Source organism: Pan troglodytes, chromosome 1 (assembly GCF_028858775.2).
Source record: "Pan troglodytes isolate AG18354 chromosome 1, NHGRI_mPanTro3-v2.0_pri, whole genome shotgun sequence".
In the NCBI taxonomy this organism is placed as follows: Eukaryota; Metazoa; Chordata; class Mammalia; order Primates; family Hominidae; genus Pan; species Pan troglodytes.
Genome location: NC_072398.2, coordinates 230,486,423 through 230,512,250, shown reverse-complemented (window position 1 = coordinate 230,512,250; position 25,828 = coordinate 230,486,423). Strand labels below are relative to the sequence as shown.

At 57.1% G+C, this 25,828-nt stretch overlaps 1 protein-coding gene across 2 annotated transcripts; it reads left to right on the top strand.

The window, feature by feature from the left end:
* The first annotated feature begins 226 nt into the window (after nucleotides 1-226).
* On the top strand, nucleotides 227-24,032 carry ATAD3C (ATPase family AAA domain containing 3C). 2 transcript variants are annotated; one of them, XM_024355743.3, is made up of 13 exons: nucleotides 227-833; nucleotides 4,357-4,434; nucleotides 5,731-5,807; nucleotides 6,050-6,119; nucleotides 8,017-8,172; nucleotides 9,124-9,180; nucleotides 9,452-9,577; nucleotides 9,899-10,023; nucleotides 10,800-10,851; nucleotides 13,098-13,168; nucleotides 14,687-14,854; nucleotides 18,927-19,035; nucleotides 23,788-24,032. In XM_024355743.3, the coding sequence occupies exons 2-13, from the start codon at nucleotides 4,360-4,362 to the stop codon at nucleotides 23,932-23,934; spliced, it is 1,233 nt and encodes a 410-aa protein (XP_024211511.1). In that variant the 5' UTR covers nucleotides 227-833; nucleotides 4,357-4,359; the 3' UTR covers nucleotides 23,935-24,032. The 2 variants fall into 2 exon arrangements, with proteins under 2 accessions (XP_024211511.1, XP_054517721.1); XM_054661746.2 differs by lacking the exon at nucleotides 9,124-9,180.
* The last annotated feature ends 1,796 nt before the right edge of the window (nucleotides 24,033-25,828 follow it).

Here is a 25,828-nt window from a genome sequence, read left to right as displayed (position 1 = left end):
ATCCTGGCTAACATGGTGAAACCCTGTCTCTACTAAAAATACAAAAAATTAGCCAGGTGTGGTGGCAGGCACCTGTAGTCCCAGCTATTCGGGAGGCTGAGACAGGAGAATGGCGTGAACCCGGGAGGCGGAGCTTGCAGTGAGCCGAGATAGCGCCACTGCACTCCAGCCTGGGCGACAGAGCGAGACTCCATCTCAAAAAACAAAACAAAACAAAAAAAAGCCACTCCAAAGGCATACTTAGAATTGGTATAGATGGTTCTTTCCTGGTTCTGTGAGTACTCTAAGGCTTGGCCAAGTGCAAACAGCTCTCATGCTTGAGCAGACCAATTATTAGGAAACTTTATTAACTCTATTTTTTTATTTTTTATTTTTTGACACGGAGTCTTACTCTGTCACCCAGGCTGGAGTACAATGGCGTGATCTCGGCTCACTGCAACCTCCACCTCCTGAGTTTAAGCAATTCTCCTGCCTCAGCATGCTGAGTAGTTGGGATTACAGGTGCTCGCCACTACGGCCAGCTAATTTTTGTATTTTTAGTAGAGACGGGGTTTCACCATGTTGGCCAGGCTGCTCTCGAACTCCTGACCTCAGGTGATCCACTCGCCTCAGCCTCCCAGAGTGCAGGGATTACAGGTGTGAGCCACAGAGCCCGGCCTCTTAACTCTATTTCCACAAGAGTTTTTCCTGTTAGTTACTGATTACCCATTGTGTCTTTTTCCTTGAATCACCTGGGAGGAACTATCTTTAAATAAGTGTCGTCCTGTAATGCACTACGGCCGTCCGTGGGTTACCACATTAAGGATAGTTGTCAGTGGCCTCCATGCCTTTCGGTAAGTTGTTTTTTTTGTTTTTTTTTTTGAGACAGAGTCTCATTCGTGGCCGAGGCTGGAGTGCAGTGGCACTGTGTCAGCTCACTGCAACCTCCGTCTCTCCTGGGTTCAAGCAATTCTCCTGCCTCAGCCTCCTGTGTAGCTGGGATTACAGGCATCCACCACCGCGCCCGGCTAATTTTTTGTATTTTTAGTAGAGACGGGGTTTCACCATGTTAACCAGGATGATCTCCTGACCTCGTGATCTGCCCGCCTCGGCCTCCCAAAGTGCTGGGATTACAGGCATGGTGAGCTGCCACGCCGGGTGTACTCTGGCTTTTAAAAGAATGGGGCACATTGCTTTTTCTTGACTACTTCTATCTCTCCTTTTCTCTCTCTCTCTAACTCTGTCTCTCTCTCTCTCTGGCTCTCTCTGTCTCTTTGACTCTGTCTCTCTCTCTCTCTCTAAATGTCTCTAACTCTGTCTCTCTCTCTAACTCTGTCTCTCTCTGTCTCTCTTTGACTCTCTGTCTCTCTCTGTCTCTCTCGCTCTGTCTCTCTCTTTGACTCTGTCTCTCTCTCTGTCTCTCTCTTTGACTCTCTCTAACTCTGTCTCTAACTCTCTCTGTCTCTCTCTGACTCTGTCTCTCTCTGACTCTGTCTCTCTCTGACTCTGTCTCTAACTGTCTGTCTCTCTCTGTCTCTCTCTGTCTCTCTCTCTGTCTCTCTCTCTGTCTCTCTCTCTGTCTCTCTCTCTGTCTCTCTCTCTGTCTCTCTCTTTGACTCTCTAACTCTGTCTCTAACTCTCTCTCTCTGACTCTGTCTCTCTCTCTGACTCTGTCTCTCTCTCTGACTCTGTCTCTCTCTCTGACTCTGTCTCTCTCTTTGACTCTTTCTCTCTGTCTCTCTAACTCTGTCTCTCTCTCTGTCTCTCTCTCTGTGTCTCTCTCTCTGACTCTGTCTCTCTCTGACTCTGTCTCTCTGTCTCTAACTGTCTAACTCTCTCTGTCTCTCTCTCTGTCTCTCTCTCTGTCTCTCTCTCTGTCTCTCTCTCTGTCTCTCTCTCTGTCTCTCTCTCTGTCTCTCTCTCTGTCTCTCTAACTCTGTCTCTCTGACTCTGTCTCTCTCTGACTCTGTCTCTCTGACTCTGTCTCTCTCTGACTCTGTCTCTCTCTCTGTCTCTCTCTCTGTCTCTCTCTCTGTCTCTCTCTCTGTCTCTCTCTCTGTCTCTCTCTCTGTCTCTCTCTGACTCTGTCTGTCTCTCTCTGACTCTGTCTCTGTCTCTCTCTCTCTTTGACTCTGTCTCTCTCTGTCTCTCTCTGTCTCTCTCTGTCTCTCTCTGTCTCTCTCTGTCTCTCTCTAACTCTGTCTCTCTCTCTGACTCTGTCTCTGCCTGTCTCTCTCTCGACTCTCTGTCTCTCTGTCTCTCTGTCTCTCTGTCTCTCTGTCTCTCTGTCTCTCTGTCTCTCTGTCTCTCTGTCTCTCTCTCTCTGTCTCTGTCTCTCTCTGTCTCTCTCTCACTCTCTAACTCTGTCTCTCTCTGTCTCTCTCTCTGACTCTGTCTCTGCCTGTCTCTCTCTCTCTCTTTGACTCTGTCTCTCTCTCTGACTTTCTCTGTTCCCTCTGTCAGTCTTTCTCTCTCTTTGACTCTGTCTCTCTCTCTCTGACTCTGTCTCTCTCTCTCTCTGACTCTGTCTCTCTCTCTCTCTCTCTGACTCTGTCTCTCTCTCTCTTTGACTCTGTCTCTCTCTCTCTGACTCTGTCTCTCTCTCTCTGACTCTGTCTCTCTCTCTGACTCTCTCTCTGACTTTCTCTGTTCCCTCTGTCAGTCTTTCTCTCTCTTTGACTCTGTCTCTCTCTCTCTGACTCTGTCTCTCTCTCTCTTTGACTCTGTCTCTCTCTCTGACTCTGTCTTTCTCTCTCTGACTCTGTCTCTCTCTCTGACTCTGTCTCTGCCTGTCTCTCTCTCTCTTTGACTCTCTCTCTCTGACTTTCTCTGTTCCCTCTGTCAGTCTTTCTCTCTCTGACTCTGTCTGTCTCTCTCTCTTTGACTCTGTCTCTCTCTCTCTGACTTTCTCTGTTCCCTCTGTCAGTCTTTCTCTCTCTTTGACTCTGTCTCTCTCTGACTCTGTCTCTCTCTCTCTGACTTTCTCTGTTCCCTCTGTCAGTCTTTCTCTCTCTGACTCTGTCTGTCTCTCTCTCTTTGACTCTGTCTCTCTCTCTCTGACTTTCTCTGTTCCCTCTGTCAGTCTTTCTCTTTCCTCTAAGATTTTTTTTCCCTTTCTCTTAGAATCTCTTCTACAGGCTTATTTTTCTAGTTCGTTCTTTTGTAGTTCGTGGTTAATATCCGGCCAATGGTTAGTGACAAATTCCTTGCCCAAGAGGCTCCTCGACACCTCGACCAGCATATTTTCTCATTTGTTTTCATCCGTCTAAAAATTATGTCGCAGGCCCTTTATCTTTTCCTTGCTGTACGTTAAATATTCAGGTAAGATTCTGCGTTCGGGGCATGGATTCTTTAATCCCCTTCATGATTAACTCCCCAAGGTCCTGCATATTTTCTCAATGGGCCACCGTGCCCGGCCAGAAGATTTTTATGGTAAAATTTTGTGATGGGAAAACTCATCCCGGAAAATGTTGAGACCTGATGCTGAGTCCTCAGCAGCTCGGAGAATACGTACTTCTGTCCCAGGTCACCCAAACATCGACCTGTGTCGGTTCCCCACTGGGAACAAAATGTAACTGAGGACGTTGTCAGATGCTTGTCCTCGTCACCCTGAGCTTGTTGGCTGCTATCTAATTCTGATTCTTTCACTTTCTTGCCCGCACGTGCTTGATAGCAGATCACTGACAACAGTCATTGGAAGCTTAGGAAAAGGGTATGTGCCGGGCGCGGTGGCTCACGCCTGTAATCCCAGCACTTTGGGAGGCCGAGGTGGGCGGATCACGAGGTCAGGAGATGGAGACCATCTTGGCTGACATGGTGAAACCCCGTCTCTACTAAAAATACAAAAAATTAGCCGGGCGTGGTGGCGGGCGCCTGTAGTCCCAGCTACTCGGGAGGCTGAGGCAGGAGAATGACGTGAACCCGAGAGGTAGAGCTTGCAGTAAGCAGAGATCACGCCACTGCACTCCAGCCTGGGCCAGAACGAGACTCCGTCTCAAAAAAAAAAAAAAAAAAAAGCACGTGTAACGTGAAAAAATGGACACTTTAGCCATCGCCTGACTTTCTGTTGAATTGGGAAAGAGCCTCCTCCCGTCCACGTGGGATGGCCTTCCTGATGTGGCTCTCCAAGACCATCCCTGGAGGGGATAAAACCTCACAAATGCATCAGGCCATGTGCTGGGGATGGGGCATCGTCACGCCAGGTCTGACTAGGAAGGAGGATGGGGAGGCAGGGCTGGGGGCTTTGAGGTCGAGGGGTGGCCATGGATTCCAGAAACCCCCTTGGCTGGTGTGCGTGCCTGCCCAGCGGCATCCGTGTATCCTAACACCTGCCCTCCGTGTCCCTGACACCTGCCCTCCGTGTCCCTGCGTCTGCAGGCCATGTCAAAGGACACTCTGAATCTGGCGCAGATGCAGGAGCAGACGCTGCAGTTGGAGCAACAGTCCAAGCTCAAAGTGAGTGGGGCCGGTGTGGGCGGGGAGGCCGGGGCGCACGTGGGGTTCGGGCGTGGAGATTGGTAGGGCTACTGCCGGTGGGTAGGGCCAGGGGCGTGTACATGGGCAGCAGTGGGGCCCAGGGCCGAGCTTGGGCGCCTCATTTCACAGAAGGAAACAAGGGGAGGTGAGAGACGCTGCTGCAGAGCCGCCCGAGAGGGAGGACCGGTGTTGGTGAGGGCGTCTGGTCGTCTGGAGGGCCTGTGTCTTCTTGACATCCTCACCTGATTTCTTTGACTCAGCAGGATTTTTTTTTTTTTTTTTTTTTTGAGATGGTGTCTTGCTCTGTCGCCCAGGCTGGAGTGCAGTGCTGCGATCTTGGCTCACTGCAAGCTCCACCTCCCGGGTTCACACCATTCTCCTGCCTCAGCCTCCTGAGGAGCTGGGACTACAGGCACCTGCCACCACGCCCGGCTAATTTTTTTTGTATATTTAGTAGAGACAGGGTTTCAGCGTGTTAGCCAGGATGGTGTCGATTTCCCGATCTCCACCGGCCTCAGCCTCCCAAAGTGCTGGGATTACAGGCGTGAGCCACCGTGTCCAGCTCAGCAAGATTTTTAAATTTTATTTATTTTGAAACGGAGTCTCACTCTGTTGCCCAGGCTGGAGTGCAATGGTGCGATCTCAGCTCACCGCAACCTCTGCCTCCTGGGTTCAAGCCATTCTCCTGCCTCAGCCTCCCAAGTCGCTGGGATTACAGGCACCCACCACCATACTCAGCTAATTTTTGTATTTTTATTAGAGACGGGGTTTCACCATGTTGGCCAGGCTAGTTTTGAACTCCTGACCTCAAGTGATCACCTGTGTCGGCCTCCCAAAGTGCTGGGATTACAGGTGTGAGCCACGGTGCCCTGCCCGTCACCTTCAGTCCTGAGCTCGCAGGCGGGGTTCACGTGTTGCCTGTTGTGGGCATTGTAGCTTTAACGTTTAATTGGCAGAAGACAGAAGCTTCCTTAAGCCCAGCCTGAATCAGGGCAGTGGTGTTGGGAAGGTCGGCCCGCAGTGGCCCTTGTCGGGGAAGCCACAGTGGGGGCTGTTTCTGCCGCTGGGGAGTTTGGGCCCCTGAACCCATCCCCTCAGTGACTGCCGTCCCGGCCGATGTCACCCGTGTCTGTGTCATGGTGCGGCGTCTGCAGGCCCCCAGGTGCCCGGGACGCTTGGAGCCCTGCGGTCCTTGGGCGGACGCAACCTCTGGATTGGTGTTGAGCATTTTTCTGGTTTTAAAGGCTTTTCTCTTTTTCTGCGGCTTCTTCTCAGCAACTTGTCAATGAGGATTTACGGAAGCAGGAGGAGTCCGTGCGGAAGCACCATCAGACCTTCTTGGAGTCCATCAGGTGAGCGCTGCCGAGGCCCGGGCCGGCCGCAGATGGAGCCCCCACAGGTGTGAGTCGCTGGTCCCAGGGTGCTCTCCAGCTCTCCCAGGTCTGGCCGCTGTAGGCTGGCTCCTTGGTGGGGACACTGCCCCCCTGTCCTGGCAGGACAGGGCTGCTGTGTCAAGGCCTCACCCTCAACCTGCTCTTGCTACGTGGCGTGGGTCTTTGTTTCCCTCTTGGTCACACCACTGCTTTCCCCACAGGACGGCTGGCACCTTGTTTGGGGAAGGATTCCGTGCCTTTGTGACAGACCAGGACAAAGTGACAGCCACGGTAAACATACTCATAAAACAGGGCTGGCAGGTGGCGGAGGGGCAGCATGTGAGGGCCTCCTGGAGCCCCAGGTCCTGTCCCTGCTGGCTCTGCACAGGTCCTGGCGCTCTCCCAGCATGGAACAAGCCCAAACTGGACCTGCTGGTGGGAGCCGCTCCTCCCTCCTTGAGCTGGGAGAAGAAAATGCAGTTGCCAGTCTGGGCCACACAGTGAGATGCCATCTCTACACATGGCACGTGGGTGTAGTCCCAGCTACTCAGGAGGCAGAGGTAGAGAATCACTTGAACCCGGGAGGCAGAGGTTGCAGTGAGCCAAGATCCTGCCATTGCACTCCAACCTTGGGACAGAGCGAGGCTCCTTCTCAAAAAAAAAAAAAAGGAAAGAAAAAACAGAAGGCGACCCTGACTCCATTTTGCAAAAACCTTCTTTATTCCTCAGAAAACCCTGAGAGTTTGAAGTTCACAGATTCCTCTCTCCTTTAAAGCCTCACTCTTTTGTGCCCAGGCTCCGGCCTGCTGTGGTGGCGCCCCACGTCGCACATGGCTGTGTCCTCCGTCCCCACCCCGCCCAGCACACAGTAGGTGCCCAGCACTGAGTGGGCACTTGCTCTGCCGTGGTGCCGGTGCCCAGAGCTGTGACTGCAGCGCCTGCTGGTAGCCTGGTCAGTGAGACGGTGAATGTTGCAGGTGGTGTTGCCACCATGTTGGTGAGACGGTGTCATGTGAGGACATGACGGAGCTGCTTAATGCACTGTTGACTTTTGTTTGTATTTAGAGACAGGGTCTCACTCTGTCTTCCAGGATGGAGTGCAGTGGCGCCACCTCGGCTCACTGCAACCTGCGCCTCCCGGGTTCAAGCGATTCTCCTGCCTCAGCCTCTCGTGTTGCCAGGATTACAAGTGCAGGTCACCATGCCCGGCTAATTTTTCTATTTTGGTGGAGACAGGGTTTCACCCTGTTGGCCTGGATGGTCTCGAACTCTTGATCTCAGGTGATCCACCTGCCTTGGCCTCAGAAAGTGCTATGATTACAGGTGTGTACCACCATGCCCGGCCAATTTTTGTATTTTTAGTAGGGATGGGGTTTTACCATGTTGGCCAGGCTGGTTGCGAACTCCTGGCCTCAAGTGATCTGCCCATCTTGGCCTCCCAAAGTGCTGGGATTACAGGGATGAGCCACCAGGCCTGGCATAAACCTTTTTTTTTTTTTTTTTGAGATGGAGTTTCACTGTTGTTGCCCAGGCTTGAGTGTGACGGCGCGGCTTGGCCCCCTGCAACCTCCGACTCGCGGGTTCAAGTGATTCTCCTGCCTCAGCCTCCCAAGTAGCTGAGATTACAGGCATGTGCCATCATGGCCAGCTAACTTTTTGTATTTTTAGTAGAGACGGGGTTTCTCCATGTGGGTTAGGCTGGTCTTCAACTCTCGACATCAGGTGATCCACCTGCCTCAGCCTCCCAAAGTGCTGGGATTACAGACCTGAGCTACTGTGCCCAGCCAGCCTAATTGATTTTTAAAACGAGTTAGAGATTTTGGGTTAGTCTTGTTTTCCAGGAATAAAGTACCATTTTTAGTGGCCAAGAATGTACCGAGGGTGTGGCCCTGTGACATCCGGCTGGGTCTGCCCAGGGCCCTGCTCAGCGACCAGGGCTTTGTAGGATTTATGCTACCAGTTGCAGAGAAAATGGCCCTGAGTGAGGGCGCTATGACTGCCCCACCTGCCTCCTGTAACTGCGTGGCTGTGGGATTCAGGGCCGGGAATTCGGGTTCCTGTGGGGCCAGCACACGGCCCTGTGCTTCTCCCTCGGGCGGAGAGAGGGTGGGGGCAGCCCCGTGCATCTCCCACTCTAAGAGGGAGGGACGGTGGGGGCCGGTGCGCCAGTGCGGTGTCTCTGCTGCAGGTGGCTGGGCTGACGCTGCTGGCTGTCGGGGTCTACTCAGCCAAGAATGCCACGCTTGTCGCCGGCCGCTTCATCCAGGCTCGGCTGGGGAAGCCGTCCCTAGTGAGGGAGACGTCCCGCATCACGGTGCTGGAGGCGCTGCGGCACCCCATCCAGGTAGCGGCACAGGCCTGGCCCTCCCTGAGTGCAAGTGCCTCGCTGAGTCCCTTCTGCCCCATGAGCACAGCCCACGCATACACTCCTGTCCCTTCCCTTTCCCCGGATAATGGGCACCCGCACGCTGCTTCACGGGTGGGTTTTCCTGTCTGGCGCTGTACCTTAGGGGGTCTGCATCAGTGAGACCCTTCCCCTGTCTGCCTCGGTGTCCCCTGCTCAGGGCTCTTGATGGGGCCTGGGAGCACATCGGGGTCCTTGCAAGACCTGGGACTTGGGTGTGTGGCCGTCTGTCGGGGAAGCTGCTACAGGCCACGGCGTCTGGCGGCCTCCCTGGGGAGCCGCGCCGTTCGCCAGCCCCCAAGGTGCCTGCTCTCCACACGGGGGTGGCAGGGTCTCCACACGTCACTCGGTGGATGGTTAAGAAAATAAAAGCTGGCCGGGCGCGGTGGCTCACACTTGTAATCCCAGCACTTTGGGAGGCCAAGGCTGGTGGATCATGAGGTCAGGACATCGAGACCATCCTGGCTAACACAGTGAAACCACGTCTCTACTAAAAAAATACAAAAAATTAGCCGGGCGTGGTGGCGGGCGCCTGTAGTCCCAGCTACTCCGGAGGCTGAGGCAGAAGAATGGCGTGAACCTGGGAGATGGAGCTTGCAGTAAGCAGAGATCACGCCACTGCACTCCAGCCTGGGCGACAGAGCGAGACTCCATCTCAAAAAACAAAAACAAAAAAAACCCAGAAAAAAGAGAAGCCGATAAGGAACTGGAAAATGCCCCCAATCCCTGCAACAGACACCCAGTCTCCCGGCGGGGCGGGGTTCCAGCTCCGGGCCAGTCCTGGCTGTGATTCGGGGCAGCTCCGTTTCTGCGTGTTACCGAGCGTGTGTGTGCGTTGGTGGCTGTTCTGTGGCAGGTGACCCAGTGGCGCTTCCCCTTCCCCTCCGGCAGGTCAGCCGGCGGCTCCTCAGTCGACCCCAGGACGCGCTGGAGGGTGTCGTGCTCTGTGTAAGTCGGTGTGCCTGGGACCGGGGAGGCGCAGGGAGGGGACCCCGGAGCTGGGCCGGGCTGTGGCCCTTGCTGGCGCTCGTGGTGGCGCCCAGGAGCTTTTGGGTCCTGAGATGCGACTGCTTGGACCATGCCAGGGATAGATAGGCTGCCCGTGAGCTGGGAGGCTTCCCGAGGAGCGGAGTCTGCACCCGGGCATTCCCGCAGCCCCTTCCCCTGAGGCTTCCATGGGTGCACAGTATCTCCTCCAAACCCCCGTCTTCCCCGGCAGCCCAGCCTGGAAGCACGGGTGCGCGACATCGCCATAGCAACGAGGAACACCAAGAAGAACCGGAGCCTGTATAGGCACATCCTGCTGTACGGGCCACCAGGCACCGGGAAGACGCTGTTTGCCAAGGTGAGAGCGCCCGGCTGAACAGGTGGGCCAGGGGCCGCTGGGGTGTCACCTGCCTGCAGGTGTCTGGGGGCCTCAGCCGCCTGGGGAATGGACCCCCCTTAGGCCTTTGCTCAACCTCGTGTAGGCTCAGGGTGCTGGTGTGGGTAGCAGCGCCTCCCATCTTCCAGGCAGAGGACGTCTCCTGTCTGGCAGGCTGTGGCTTCTAGGCAGGGATGCCAGGCAGGGACGCCCGGCAGGGGCTCCACACTCCAGGTGGAGTGTGCAGGCTTTGCAGAGGCGGAGGGAACATCTGTTCTGTCTCCCCTCACTCTTCCTGTCCAGAAACTCGCCCTGCACTCAGGCATGGACTACGCCATCATGACAGGCGGGGACGTGGCCCCCATGGGGCGGGAAGGCGTGACCGCCATGCACAAGCTCTTTGACTGGGCCAATACCAGCCGGCGCGGGTGAGACGTCCCCACAGCACACACCAGGCCCTTGGCTGCGGCCCAGCAGGCTGCCTTCTGGGAAGGGGGTCCAGGTGTCTCTTGGGGACCTTGTCTTTCTGCAGCTCTGTCCTTGTGGCCACGCAGGAGGCCCAGTGGAGGGTCCCTCGGAGGGAAAGTCCCCTGAGTGTGGACCCTGGTGGACACGAGGCCCCCAGCGTGTGGAGGCTGCCAGTGGGATACTTAGGGCAGAAGGGAGGTGGGTGGGTGCAGGGGGAGAGGGGTCTTCACAGCCGCAGGGGAGGCTCCTCCACAGCCGCCCTCCCTCCAACACGCCTGCAGGTGGGCGTGGGCACTGGTTCCCTTTTCTAGAACCATTTGAAAGTTAGCTGAAGACAGCATGGCACACTCCCTTCAATAGGTCCCACAGTGACCCTGCGCAGGGCACAGCCCGGGCACCCTTGTGGCCTCGGCTGTCCTCGTTGGAACCACGATGCTCATGGTTGGCACCCTCCCCTCTGGCCTTTGACCTTTCACTTTAGAAGACCTGTCCCTGGCGTGGACTCTAAGCGGCCACCAGCGCTGCACTGGGCTGGGTGGGGGTGAAGCCTGCGGGGCAGAGTCTGCTTCTGTCAGTGGATCAGCTTCTGTCGGGTCCAGGACTTAGGGCTCCTGATGGGGCAGAGCCTGACCCCGTGGGGATCTGCCTGCCTGGCCTGCTCCGGCCATGGCCGGACGCTGCTGTGGGCTGCTCCTGGCGTCACTCTCACCCAGCTTGGCCTCCCTCTCGTCCACAGCCTCCTGCTCTTTGTGGATGAAGCGGATGCCTTCCTTCGGAAGCGAGCCACCGTGAGTGTCACTAAGCCTCTGGCCACAATGGGGCGAGCCACCGTGAGTGTCACTAAGCCTCTGTCTGGCCACAATGGGGCGAGCCACCGTGAGTGTCACTAAGCCTCTGGCCACAATGGGGCGAGCCACTGTGAGTGTCACTAAGCCTCTGGCCACAATGGGGCGAGCCACCGTGAGTGTCACTAAGCCTCTGTCTGGCCACAATGGGGCGAGCCACCGTGAGTGTCACTAAGCCTCTGACCACAATGGGGCGAGCCACTGTGAGTGTCACTAAGCCTCTGTCTGGCCACAGGAGGGTGGTGGGGTGGGTGCGGCTGTCATCCTGGGCCAGGCCGCAGCCCACTGCTCAATTTCTTTTTCTCTAAGTTTTGTGTGAAAAACACAGCATTTTTGGCCAGGTGCGGAGGCTCACGCCTGTAATACCAGCACTTTGGGAGGCCGAGGCAAGCGGATCACGAGGTCAGGAGATCAAGACCATCCTGGCTAACACGGTGAAACCCCGTCTCTACTAAAAATACAAAAAAAATTAGCTGTGCGTGGTGGCGGGCGCCCGTAGTCCCAGCTACTCAGGAGGCTGAGGCAGGAGAATGGCGTGAACCCGGGAGGCGAAGCTTGCAGTGAGCCGAGATCGTGCTGCTGCACTCCAGCCTGGGCGACACAGCGAGACGTCATCTCAAAAAAAAAAAAAAAAAAAAAAAAAAAAACAGCATTTTTTTTAGGTCAGCTTAAAGTTAAGGTTTGGCTTTTGAGTGTTTTTTGTTTTGTTTTGTTTTTGAGATGGTGTCTTGCTCTGTTGCCAGAGTGGAGTTCAGTGGCGTGATCTCGGCTCACTGCAACCGCCGCCTCCCAGTGCAAGCCATTCTCCTGCTTCATCCTCCCAAGTAGCTGGGATTAGAGGCATCCGCCACCACACCCAGCTAATTTTTGTATTTTTAGTAGAGATGGGGTTTCACCATGTTGGCCATGATGGTCTAGATCTCTTGACCTTGTAATGCACCCGCCTCAGCCTCTCAAAGTGCTGGTATTATAGGTGTGAGCCACTGCACCCGGTCTATTTTTATTTTTATTTATTTGAGACAAAGTCTCACTCTATCCCTTAAGCTGGCTTGCAGTGGCTCAATCTTGGCTCGCTGCAACCTCCGCCTCCTGGGTTCAAGCTGGTCTCCTGCTTCAGCCCCCTGAGTAGCTGGGATTACAGGTGTTTACCACCACACTCAGTTAAGTTTTTTGTATTTTTAGTAGAGATGGGGTTTCACCATGTTGGTCAGGCTGGTTGAGAACTCCTGACCTCAAATAATCTGCCCGCTGCTGCCTCCCAAAATGCTGGGATTACATGCGTGATCCACCGCCCCCAGCCATACAGTTATTATTTTAAGACAGGGTCTCTGTCGTCCAGGCTGGAGTGCAATGGCGCGATCTTGGCTCACCGCAACCTCCGCCCCCTGGGTTCAAGCAGTTCCCCTGCCTCGGCCTCCCAAGTAGCTGGGATTACAGTCATGTACCACCACACCCAGCTCATTTTGTCTTTTTTTTTTTTTACTAGAGACTGGGTTTCTCCATGTCGGTCAGGCTAGTCCCGAACTCCCGACCTCAGGTGATCTGCCTACCTCGGCCTCCCAAAGTGCTAGGATTACAGGCGTGAGCCACCGTGCCAGGCCCCAGCTAACTTTTTTGTAATGTTAGTAGAGATGGAGTTTCCCCTTGTTGCCCAGGCTGGGCTCGAACTTCTGAGCTAAAGAGATGCTCCTGCCTTGACCTTCTGAAGTTCTGGGATTACAGTCATGAGCCCCCACGCCCAGTCAGGGTTTTTTTTTTTTTTTTGAGACAGTCTCACTCTGTCGCCCACGCTGGAGTGCAGCGGTGCAATTTCAGCTCACTGCAACCTCTGCCTCCCAGGTTTAAGTGATTCTCGTGCCTCAGCCTCCCACGTAGCTGGGACCACAGGTGTGCCACCACGCCTGGCTAATTTTTGTATTTTTAGTAGAGACGGGGTCTCACCATGTTGGCCAGGATGGTCTCAAACTCCCACCCTCGTGTGATCTGCCTTCCTCAGCCTCCCAAAATCCAGGTTACATTCGTGAGCCACCGCCCCTGGCCCTGGTCAGGCTTTTGAGTCTAGATCCATGAAAGTGTTGCCATGTCCCTGCTCCCTGCTCCCTGCAGGAGGGAGGCCTGTGGGACTTTCTGCTGTGGCTGTTTACAAGGCTTTGCTCCTGGTGCCTAAGGCTGGAAACTTCTCTCTGCAGGAGAAGATAAGCGAGGACCTCAGGGCCACACTGAACGCCTTCCTGTACCACACGGGCCAGCACAGCAACAAGTGAGGGAGCCCCTCGGGTCCTGGGCCCCCGGGCAGGGCTGTGCAGCCGTCGCCCTTGGTTCCCACTGAGGGTCCCTGGCTCACAGTGCTGGGCAGCTGCCGTGGCCTCAACATGCCCACCTCGGATGTCCCCTGGGAACGGCCCAGCTCGGGACAGCACGGGGTGTCACTGAGGAACATGCGGGGGCCTCCCGGGCAGAGCTGGGGTCAGTCCTGTCCTCACGGCCCTGTGCGCCGCCGCCCCAGCTTGCAGGTCCCTCTGCCCCTAGGTTTCTGCGGTCCTGTGCCTGTAAGGGAGGTGGTCTCATCGTGTGAGGCTCTGCTGGGTCTCCCTTGGAGGGTGTGTGTGCCCTGGGGTGGGAGATGGAGACACGTTTGCTCCCACGGGAAGCTGGGCACGAGCAGGTCCTGTGTGTCGGGGCGGAACCTGGGACCTTGGTCCCCCGCCCGGATGCTGGCCAGGGGTGCACCCTCCAGGCTTGGGGCCCACCTGACTTTGTGTGGCCTCTGTGGGCTGCCGCCCAGAGGTCCCCCATAGGGTGACCGCCCCATGGCCAGGCTCCCTAGTCCCTCCCAAGTCCCCTAATTTTGAGCTTTCTTGGTCTCCTGGGCCCCTCCAGCCCCAGTCACGTGTCACACGGAGGATCAAGTCCTGCTGGTCGGCCGTGGCTGACTCCTCAGGCACGTTGGGCTCCCGGGTCAGCTGCTGCCGGTAGACGCTCCCTGGAGCCCTGACTTGGGTCCTTCCCAGAGAGGCAAGGCTGGGGCCCTGCTGAGCCTCTGCTGAACCCGGGCCCCCGAGGTCCTGCTCCTGGCTCGCGTGGCCATAATTTTTTTTTTTTTTTTTTGAGACGGAGTTTTTGCTTTTTCTGCCCAGGCTGAGGTGCAATGGCGTGATCTTGGCTCACTGCAACCTCCACCTCCTGGGTTCAAGCGATTCTCCTACCTCAGCCTCCCAAGTGGCTGGGATGACAGGCGTGCGCCACCACGCCCGGCTAATTTTTTGTATTTTTTGTATTTTTTATTTTTTAGTAGAGATGGGGTTTCACCATGTTAGTCAGCTGGTGTTGAACTCCAGACCTCAGGTGACCCACCCGCCTCGGCCTCCCAAAGTGCTGGGATTACAGGCGTGAGCCACCGCATCTGGCCAGCGTGGCCACAATCTTGACATGGACTCTGGGTCCCGCATCCCTGCTCCCAGCACAGCGGGGCTCAGGTAGCAGGAGGGAGTGGTGTTCCCAGCGCTGCCTATCAGGCTGGGCGAGGGTCAGCGGGGAAGTACCACACAGGGCGAGAACAGAGGCCCAGGAAGCCGGGCAGGGGGACAGCTGGGCGTGGTGGGGCAGGCAGGCGGGTGACCAGGGCTGTGGCCACGTTCTCCCCATGTTTCCTGTGCTCACAAGCTGCCACTTTAGATTCTCCCAGAAAGTCTTCCTGAGGGGTCTGAGGAGCACCTGTTCCCCTGGGGACAGCTCGGCCGGCAGCCCGAGCGTTTCCTTCCCCATCCCCGCCCCGCAGATTCATGCTGATCCTGGCCAGCTGCCACCCCGAGCAGTTCGACTGGGCCATCAATGCCTGCATCGACGTGATGGTCCACTTCGACCTGCCAGGGCAGGAGGAGCGGGCGCGCCTGGTGAGAATGTATCTTGACGAGTATGTTCTTAAGCCGGCCACAGAAGGAAAGCAGTAAGTGTCCCGCCCCACCAGCCCCCGTCCAGGGGCCCTCGCTCAGGGTCCACCCCTGCTCCTGTTCTCCGGACACACCCAGCAGGCCCTGTCTCCAGGATGGGCACCACCTCCCTGCCCTGCGGTTTCGTGCAGGAGCCCTGTGGGCCCCAAGGGTCCCAGAGGCCGCATCCAGGGAGGTCCTGCCACCCTTTCCTCATCCCCACCTGAGAACAGCCTGGTGGCGTGTCTCCTGGTTTGGAGGCACAGTCCACTATCACTTACAAACCTTTAACATTTTTTTTTTTTTTGAGGCAAAGTCTTGCTCTTGTCCCCCAGGCTGGAGTGCAGTGGCACGATCTCAGCTGACTGCAACCCCTGCCTCCTGGGTTCACGCGATTCTCCTGCATCAGCCTCCTGAGTAGCTGGGATTATAGGTGCCCACGACCACGTCTGGCTACTTTTCGTATTTTTGTGGAGATGTGGTTTCACCATGTTGGCCAGGCTGGTCTTGAACCCCTGACCTCAGGTGATCCGCCCACTTCAGCCTCCCAAAGTGCAGGGATTACAGATGTGAGCCACTGTGCCCGGCCTCTTTTACGTTCCTCTTCACTACGCGGAGAGCTGTGAGGAAATCCTGTACCTGGCCACCCCCAGACCCTGGCAGTGAGGGGAGGTGACGTGGAGTGTTGCTCTGAGACCCCCATGTCGGCATTCGAAGGAGTCTCTCCTCATGAGACCCCCGTGTCGGGACTGGAGGGAGAGGTTCCTCATGAGACCCCCGTGTCGGGACTGGAGGGAGACGCTCCTCATGAGACCCCCTTGTAGGGACTGGAGGGAGAGGCTCCTCATGAGACCCCCGTGTCGGGACTGGAGGGAGAGGCTCCTCATGAGACCCCCGTGTCGGGACTGGAGGGAGGGGCTCCTCATGAGACCCCCTTGTAGGGACTGGAGGGAGAGGTTCCTCATGAGACCCCCATGTAGGGACTGGAGGGAGAGGCTCCTCATGAGACCCCCGTGTCGGGACTGGAGGGACTGGAGGGAGAGGTTCCTCATGAGACCCCCGTGTCGGGACTGGAGGGACTGGAGGGAGAGGTTCCTCATGAGACCCCCGTGTCAGGACTGGAGGGAGAGGCTCCTCATGAGACCCCCGTGTCGGGACTGGAGGGACTGGAGGGACTGGAGGGAGAGGTTCCTCATGAGACCCCCGTGTCGGGACTGGAGGGAGAGGCTCCTCATGAGACCCCCATGTAGGGACTGGAGGGAGAGGTTCCTCATGAGACCCCCATGTAGGGACTGGAGGGAGAGGCTCCTCATGAGACCCCCGTGTCGGGACTGGAGGGAGAGGCTCCTCATGAGACCCCCGTGTCGGGACTGGAGGGAGAGGCTCCTCATGAGACCCCCGTGTCGGGACTGGAGGGAGAGGCTCCTCATGAGACCCCCGTGTCGGGACTGGAGGGAGAGGCTCCTCATGAGACCCCCTTGTAGGGACTGGAGGGAGAGGCTCCTCATGAGACCCCCGTGTCGGGACTGGAGGGACTGGAGGGAGAGGTTCCTCATGAGACCCCCGTGTCGGGACTGGAGGGAGAGGCTCCTCATGAGACCCCCATGTAGGGACTGGAGGGAGAGGTTCCTCATGAGACCCCCATGTAGGGACTGGAGGGAGAGGCTCCTCATGAGACCCCCGTGTCGGGACTGGAGGGAGAGGCTCCTCATGAGACCCCCGTGTCGGGACTGGAGGGACTGGAGGGAGAGGTTCCTCATGAGACCCCCATGTCGGGACTGGAGGGACTGGAGGGAGAGGTTCCTCATGAGACCCCCGTGTCAGGACTGGAGGGAGAGGCTCCTCATGAGACCCCCGTGTCGGGACTGGAGGGACTGGAGGGAGAGGTTCCTCATGAGACCCCCGTGTCGGGACTGGAGGGAGAGGCTCCTCATGAGACCCCCATGTAGGGACTGGAGGGAGAGGTTCCTCATGAGACCCCCATGTAGGGACTGGAGGGAGAGGCTCCTCATGAGACCCCCGTGTCGGGACTGGAGGGACTGGAGGGAGAGGTTCCTCATGAGACCCCCGTGTCGGGACTGGAGGGAGAGGCTCCTCATGAGACCCCCATGTAGGGACTGGAGGGAGAGGCTCCTCATGAGACCCCCGTGTCGGGACTGGAGGGAGGGGCTCCTCATGAGACCCCCGTGTCGGGACTGGAGGGAGGGGCTCCTCATGAGACCCCCGTGTCGGGACTGGAGGGAGAGGCTCCTCATGAGACCCCCGTGTCGGGACTGGAGGGAGAGGCTCCTCATGAGACCCCCGTGTCGGGACTGGAGGGAGAGGCTCCTCATGAGACCCCCGTGTCGGGACTGGAGGGAGAGGCTCCTCATGAGACCCCCTTGTAGGGACTGGAGGGAGAGGTTCCTCATGAGACCCCCGTGTCGGGACTGGAGGGAGAGGCTCCTCATGAGACCCCCGTGTCGGGACTGGAGGGACTGGAGGGAGAGGTTCCTCATGAGACCCCCGTGTCGGGACTGGAGGGACTGGAGGGAGAGGTTCCTCATGAGACCCCTGTGTCAGGACTGGAGGGAGAGGCTCCTCATGAGACCCCCGTGTCGGGACTGGAGGGACTGGAGGGAGAGGTTCCTCATGAGACCCCCGTGTCGGGACTGGAGGGAGAGGCTCCTCATGAGACCCCCATGTAGGGACTGGAGGGAGAGGTTCCTCATGAGACCCCCATGTAGGGACTGGAGGGAGAGGTTCCTCATGAGACCCCCGTGTCGGGACTGGAGGGAGAGGCTCCTCATGAGACCCCCGTGTCGGGACTGGAGGGAGAGGCTCCTCATGAGACCCCCGTGTCGGGACTGGAGGGACTGGAGGGACTGGAGGGAGAGGCTCCTCATGAGACCCCCGTGTCGGGACTGGAGGGACTGGAGGGAGAGGCTCCTCATGAGACCCCCTTGTAGGGACTGGAGGGAGAGGCTCCTCATGAGACCCCCTTGTCGGGGCTGGAGGGAGAGGCTCCTCATGAGACCCCCTTGTCGGGACTGGAGGGAGAGGCTCCTCATGAGACCCCCGTGTCAGGACTGGAGGGAGAGGTTCCTCATGAGACCCCCGTGTCGGAACTGGAGGGAGAGGCTCCTCATGAGACCCCCTTGTAGGGACTGGAGGGAGAGGCTCCTCATGAGACCCCCGTGTCGGAACTGGAGGGAGAGGCTCCTCATGAGACCCCCATGTAGGGACTGGAGGGAGAGGCTCCTCATGACACCCCCGTGTCAGGACTGGAGGGAGAGGTTCCTCATGGTCCACTGCTGGCTTCTGGCCTGGCCTCCCTGCAGCTGCCACACCCGGCCCTGGAGCCTCGTGGTGTGGGGCGCGGCTCTTGCTGCTCACGTGCCTTGAGGCTGTCAGGCTCCCTGTTGCTGGCGGTGGGTGCAGCAGGCACGGTGGGCAGAGCCCTCCAGGTGATGAGGGGCCCTGGCGCCACACACCGGCTGCCTCGGGAACACTCCAGATGAGCAGAGGCTGCTCTACTTCTTGGCGTCCCCAGGGCCGCGGTTTCTGAGTCCTTCTGTGCACCTGACCCAAATCCCTGCTGTCGCCAGTGACGACAAAAGCTGCTCTGTTCCAAAGAGAGCCTGGTTCTCCCCTGCCGACTCCTCCACTGCCACCTGCTCCATGCTAGCCCAGCTTTCCGGGCCTCAGTTTCCCTATGCCCTCCCCTTCCCTGGGCTCCCCCACCCCCATGGCTGCTCGTAGCTCTGGCACCATGACCTGGCTTCTGTGGCCTCCAGGCAGAAGCTTTTGCCAGAACTCAGGGCTCCGCCACTGCCAGTGTAACGGCCATGCGCCCTGTGGGTGCTGAGTGGACAGGGCTGGTGTTAGGAAGGGGTGCGGCCATCTCCAGGCCCCACAGCCGCCCCCTTCCTGCTCAGCCCAGGCCTGACTTGCATCAGGAAGGGGGCGGAACTTGGCTGTCACAGGTAGAGAGTCCCTCCCAAGGGGGCATCTGGCATGGGTGTCCGCCTGGCTGCCTGTCTTCCGGCCCCCACCTCGTGGTGTGGGAGCTGCTGCCTTGGCCGGCCCACTTGGGAACTCCTTCCCCAGGCGTCTGAAGCTGGCCCAGTTTGACTACGGGAGGAAGTGCTTAGAGGTCGCTCGGCTGACAGAGGGCATGTCATGCCGGAAGATCGCTCAGCTGGCCGTGTCCTGGCAGGTGAGTCAGGCTCGGGTGCCCCCACCCAGACGGAAGCCCAGCTGCTGTGCAGATGCTCGGTTGCGCCAGGCCTGTCCCAGCACTGGTGTCACGTGGGAGCTTCTGTTGAGGGGTTTTCAGTGCACAGATGTGACACGGGGCCCCTGCCCCGGTTGGGCCACTCCACGCAGCAGCATGCACCTGCTCCAGCAAGAAGTGTGGGGCCATGTCGGTGGCTGACGGTCACAGGTCAGGAAGCCAGTGCGGCCTCCTAGTAGCCCGGGCTCTGCCAGGTGGGGCGGGAGGCTTCTGATGCTCACCTTCGCAGATAGGCACCCCCCAGTGTGAATGGTCATCAGGAGAGGCCCCTTGTGAGTTTGGTGGTGGGGGTGGAGGGGCGTTGTGTTTCTTGGACCAAGTCCGTTGGCTTGGTCCTGCTTGACGGGCCCAGACACATGGGTGGGAGTTGTGGCCTCTGATTGTCCCACAGCCAGTTGTTTCTCAGGGGCACCCCTCCTGCAGCTCCGTGGCTGCCCCAGGGCCAAGGAGCTGGGACTCACAGGAGTGTGGGCGTGGCCATCCAGAACGCTTTGGTCTTTGGGGGCTGCTGGAAAAGCAAAACCAGGTCTGTGGGGCAGAAGGCACCCTGGCCACGCACAGGCATCGCCGCCTCTGGGGTCCACAGAGTCTGTGTGACAACCTGGTCACTCGATCTGGCAGCACATTATGTGTGACAGCTTAATGAAGTAGCCAACTACCTGGATTTGAACGTAGGAGCCGGGGTATGTAGGGAGCTGTATTAGTCAGTACAGGCTGGGTTATGCCGCTGTGACAAAGAACCCCAGATCTCAAACCCCGTCCTTGTGGGTCAGCTGAGGTCTCTGTTCCAGGCCGTCCCCACTTGGAACCAGGTCTGTTTCCACAACTCAGAAAGCAGAGGCCGGGCATGGTGGTGGCTGATGCTTGTATTCCCAGCATTTGGGGAGGTCAAGTCAGCCAGATTATTTGAAACCAGGAGTTCAGGACCAGCCTGGAAAGCAAGTCAAGAACCCATCTCTACAAAAAATAAAAAAAATTAGCTAGACGTAGTGGTGCATACCTGTGATGCCAGCTGCTTGAGAGGCTGAGGTGGGAGGATCACTTGAGTCCAGGAGGCGGAGGCTGCAGTGAGCTGTGATTGTGCCACTGCACTCCAGCCTGGGTTACAGAGTGAGACCCTGTCTTAAAAAATAAGAGTAATTTGGTCATGGCTTATGCCTGTAATCCCAGCATGCTGGGAGGCCAAGGAGAGAGAATCACTTGAGGCCAGGAGTTCGAGACCAGCCTGGCCAACATGTCGAACTCCACCTCTACTAAAAATACAAAAATTGGTCGGGCATGGTGGTGGTGCATGCCTGTATTTTCAGCTACTCGAGAGGCTGAGGCAGGAGAATCGCTTGAACCCAGGAGGTGGAGGTTGCGGTGAGCCGAGATCGTGCCACTGTACTTCAGCCTGAGCAACAGAGTGAGACTGTCTCAAAAAAAAAAAAAAAAACAACAGGAGTGTGGTCGACTGCTGGGCCTGCCATAACCACTGGGGCGTGTGTGCCCACAGCTCTGAAGGCTACAGGCCCAAGGTCAGGGTGCCAGCTCGGTCCCTCCCTGTGGAGTGTTCTTTGCTGGGTCCTCATGTGGCAGAGAGAGCAACTCAGCTCTCTCTGGTGTCCCTTATAAGGACACTCATCCCGCACTGCTCACAGCAGTGGTGGTGAGCCAACACGCCCAGCACCAACTTTGTCCTTCAAGAGTTTTTTTCTTTTTGTGCTGGGCACAGTGGCTCACGCCTGTAATCCCAGCACTTTGGGAAGCTGAGGTGGGTGGATTGCCTGAGGTCAGGAGTTCAAGACCAGCCTGGCCAACATGGTGAAACCCCGTCTCTACTAAAAATACAAAACTTAGCCCGGCATGGTGGTGTGTGACTGTAATCCCAGCTACTCAGGAGGCTGAGGCATGAGAATCACTTGAACCCTGGAGGCGGAGGTTCCAGTGAGCTGAGATGGTGCCATTGAACTCCAGTCTGGGCTATTCAGGATCCCTTGAGATTCCATATGAATTTTAGGAATGGTTTTCCTGTTTTTGTAAAACATAATTGAGGTTTTCACAGGGATTGCATTTAGTCTCTATGTTGCTTTGATGTCTCTCAGCAATATTGTGTAGTTTTCTTTTTTTGTCTTTTTGAGACGGAGTCTCGCTCTGTCGCCCAGGCTGGAGTGCAGTGTTGCGATCTTAACTCACTGCAACCTCCGCCTCCCGGGTTAAAGTGATTCTCCTGACTCAGCCTCCTGAGTAGCTGGGATTACAGGCACACGCCAACATGCCCGGCTAATTTTTGTATTTTTAGTAGAGACGGGGTTTCACCATGTTGGCCAGGCTGGTCTCGGTCTCCTGACATGGGGTGATCTGCCCGCCTCAGCCTCCCAAAGTGCTGGGATTCAGGTGTGGGCCACGGAGCCCGGCCAGTTTTCACTGTGCAAGTCTTTCACCTTCTTGGTCAAGTGAATTTCAAAGTATTTTATTCTTTCGGATGCTATTGTAAATGGAAATGGTTTCATAATTTCCCTTTCAGATTATTCATTGTGGGCCAGGCGCGGTGGCTCACGCCTGTAATCCCAGCATATTGGGAGGCTGAGGCGGGTGGGTCACGAGGTCAGGAGATTGAGACCATCCTGGCCTGGCTAACATGGTGAAACCCTGCCTCTACTAAAAAATATAAAAAATTAGCTGGGTGTGGTGGCGGGTGCCTGTAGTCCCAGCTACTCAGGTGGCTGAGGCAAGAGAATGGCGTGAACCCGGGAGGTGGAGGTTGCAGTGAGCCGAGATGCCTGGGTGACAGAAGGAGATGTCATCTCAAAAAAAAAAAAAAAAATTGTATTTGGCCAAATGTTTTTCCTGCAACAGTTGAGAGGGTCATGTGGTTTCCTTCCTCCACTCTGCTAATATTGACTGATTTTTGTATGTTGAACATTTTGTATGTGGAACATTGATTGATTTTCATATGTTGAACTATCCTTGCATTCCAGGAATAAATCCTGCTTGGTCAGGGTGTGGAATCCTTTTATTATACTCCTGAATTCGTTTTGCTGGCATTTTGTTGAGGACTTTTCCAATGATGCTCATCAGGGATATTGGCATGTCATTTTTCTTGTGGTGTCTTTGGCTTTGATATGAGGGTAATGCTGGCCTCTTAGGATGAGTGAGGAAATGTTCTTCAATTTGCCCAAGAGTTTGATTCTTCTTAATGTTTTGTGAATTCACATGTGAAGACATCAGGTCCAGGTCTTGTCTTTCAACTTTTATAGTTTGAAGATTTTAGGTTCCCAGAAAAGTTGCAAGAGTAGCAAAGAGACTTCCTGGGCCTGGGACCTTGCCACGTGGTGAACATCATGTGTCACTGTTGGACCCACCCGCGACTGGGTTTTGCCCCAGAATCCCACCCGGGAGGCCACGTGACATTTAGCTGTCACTTCTGGTGGGCTCCTGCCAGGTCCCGTGCTTCCTGGAGGGGTGGCTCCATGAGCATCTGCTCACCCCCTTTCCTCTGCTGGGCCCTGGGTCAGGTGCAGCCACTCGGGTGGACCCTGAGGGTCCCTGCACCTGTTTGCCCTCTCTTGGGTGGGCTCAAGACCAAAAATGATGTTGAGCAGTCCTGGGCCCCTGAGCCACAGTGGCGGTCCGGCTCCAGTCAGTGTCTCCTGCGCTCCCGGGCCCCCGACCCACAGTGGCGGTCCGGCTCCGGTCAGTGTCTCCTGCGCTCCCGGGCCCCCGACCCACAGTGGCGGTCTGGCTCCGGTCAGTGTCTCCCCACATAGTGGCTCTTGGCGAGGGATGGGCGCTGGCAGAGGGGACGGGCACTACATGGTCATCCCCATGGCAGGTTCCGTCGTGGCGACGGTGTTGTGGGAGGATGGTGTGCTGCCGCCCCTGCACCCCGTGAGATGAATCCTGCCTCTGGGAGGTACAGCTGGGATGGGGCTAGGGACCCGCTCAGCTGTCCGGGAAGGGTCCCCTGCCCTGTGCTTCCTCCAGGCGTCCTGGTGCGCTCTTGAGCATGGCGCCCAGTGGGGGTCCCCACACCCTCACCCTGACCCATGGGTGCCTCCCCTTGGGGACTCCATGCCCTTTGCTGGCGTTGGGATGGAGAGTGACCCGTCCATGGCAGAAGGGCTGGACCTGAGGCTGCCTGAAGCCACACTAAGGGCCACAGCCCCAGCAGCTCCAGCCTTCACGTGCCAGATGCCAAGCCCTGTGCCCAGGAGGACAGGGAGGTGGGGCAGGGGTGGCCTTGGGGCCACCAGCCACGTGCCTCAAGGTGGGCAGTGGCTGCCTCTGCCCTGGAGGCCTGTGAGGGTCAGGGTCTGAGGGTCTGAGGTCCCTGTGACCCGGGGGCACTGCTTGGCCACGGCTGAGACACGCAGAGGGTCTGCAGTTGCCACCTGCCTCTCGGAAGCTGCCCTGGGTCGGCCGTCAGTGAGGCTCCGCCTTGGGCTTTCTATTATTAGAAAGTCATTGAGCAACAGCAGTGCTGAGGACGCAGGCAGGGCTGTGGGCACTGCAGGGGCTGCCCCTGGTGTCCACACACGTGCTGGGCTCTGCCGAGGTGCGGGAAGCCTGTGTTTCACGCTCAGGCCATCCTGGAGCCCCTGGTTTGGCCCCTCCCCACCTCGGGGCCCTGGCGTGCATTTGGGGTGGGGGGTTCCCATGGCGGCCTCCCTCAGCTCCCTCTCTCCCCACTAGGCCACGGCGTATGGCTCCAAGGACGGGGTCCTGACCGAGGCCATGATGGACGCCTGCGTGCAAGACTTTGTCCAGCAGCACCAGCAGATGATGCGCTGGCTGAAGGGGGAGAGGCCTGGGCCCGAGGACGAGCAACCCTCATCCTGAGTCCATGGGGAGACCACACCTCACGGAGCCTGGCCGCGGACCCCTCCCACCCCTGCCTTTGCGGCCCCGCACATTTAGGAAATACTCCCCATAATAGAGTCCCACAGGGGCCGCACCGCTGTGTCTATTGGCTGACGCGGGGCGGGGTTTGGGGCCCCCTAACGTCCCCCTGGGGTCAAAGGTGACAGAAAAGGCAGAAGCTGGGGCTTTCTGGAGGATTTAACCACAGAGGGGGGGGGCTTCATAGGAGGTGCCTGCCACGGCGGGGCCGGGTGCCTGAATGCCGCCCGGGACCGGCTGTCCGTGCCCCATCCTGAGGCCGTGCATACGCGGGTGCCCCTTCGCCTCCCTCCCCTCCGCCAGAGCTGCCTGTGGCCAGACACACGGTGGAGGAAGTGCACGCGAAACAGACACAGCGGCTTCAAATAGATGCCGCCCCTGCCCCCGCTTTGCAGCTAGTCCCTGCAAACCTTGATGATGGGGCTGGGCGCGGTGGCTCACGCCTGGAATCTCAGCAAGGCCAAGGAGGGTGGATCACCACCTGAGGTCGGGAGTTCCAGACCAGCCTGGCCAACATGGTGAAACCCCATCTCTCAAAAAAAAAAAAAAAAAAAAAAATTACAAAAATTAGCTGGCCGTGGTGGCAAGTGCCTGAAATCCCAGGTACTCAGGAGGCTGAGGCAGAAGAATCACTTGAGCCCGGGAAGTGGAGGTTGCACTGAGCTGAGACCATGGAATTGCACTGCAGCATGGGCAAAAAGAGTCAAACTCCCTCTAAAAAAAAAAAAGGGGGGGCCAGGTGGCACATGCCGGTGGTCCCAGCTTCTTGGCTTGGAGGCTAAGGTAGGAGGATCGCCTGAGCATGGGAGGCAGAGGTTGCAGTGAGCCAAGATCGCACCATTGCACTCCAGCCTGGGTGATAGAGTGAGACTGTATCTCTAAATAACCAAAACCTTGATTACAGCCATGGGGTGGGGGTGGGGGTCAGGGGCGTCTGACTATGGCTGGGGAACTCATTGGTTTTTCTCCTCCTCTCTTATTTTTTTGGGTAGAGACAGGGTCTCTTTGTTGCCCAGGCTGGTCTCCAACTGCTGGGCTCAAGCAATCCTCCTGCCTCGGCTTCCTAAAGTGTTGGGATTACAGGCTTGAGCCACCGTGCCTGGTCTGTTTTTCTTTTTGGCAATAGAGTCTTGCTCGCCCAGGGTGGAGTGCAGTGGTGTGATCTCAGCTCACTGCAACCTCCACCTTCAGGGTGTCAGGCCTCTGGGCCCAAGCTAAGCCATCATATCTCCTGTGACCTGCACTTATACATCCAGATGGCCTGAAGCAACTGAAGATCCACAAAATAAGTGAAAAGAGCCTTAACTGATGACATTCCACCATTGTGATTTGTTTCTGCCCCACCCTAGCAGATCAATGTACTTTGCAATCTCCCCCACCCTTAAGAAGTTTCTTTGTAATTCTCGCCACCCTTGAGAATGTACTTTGTGAGATCCATCCCCTGCCCGCAAAACATTGCCCCTAACTCCACCGCCTATCCCAAAACCTATAAGAACTAGTGATAATCCCACCACCCTTTGCTGACTCTCTTTTTGAACTCAGCCCGCCTGCACCCAGGTGAAATAAACAGCCTTGTTGCTCACACAAAGCCTGTTTGGTTGTCTCTGCACACAGACGCACATGACACAGGGTTCAAGCAATTTTCATGCCTAAACGTCTGGAGTAGCTGGGATTACAGGCGCATGCCACCATGCCCAGGTTAATTTTTGTATTTTTGGCAGAGACGGGGGTTTCACCATGTTGGCCAGGCTGGTCTCAAACTCCTGTTTTCAGGTGATCTGCCCACCTCGGCCTCCCAAAGTGCTGGGATTATGGGTGTGAGCCATTGTGCCTG

Bases quoted from the DNA above. Each gene is read 5' to 3' on its own strand.
- ATAD3C (XM_024355743.3), top strand. From the start codon at position 4,360: ATGTCAAAGGACACTCTGAATCTGGCGCAGATGCAGGAGCAGACGCTG. The intron at 8,173-9,123 runs GTAGCGGCACAG...CCCCTCCGGCAG, and splicing joins CGCTGCGGCACCCCATCCAG to GTCAGCCGGCGGCTCCTCAG. The intron at 9,578-9,898 runs GTGAGAGCGCCC...CTTCCTGTCCAG, and splicing joins GGAAGACGCTGTTTGCCAAG to AAACTCGCCCTGCACTCAGG.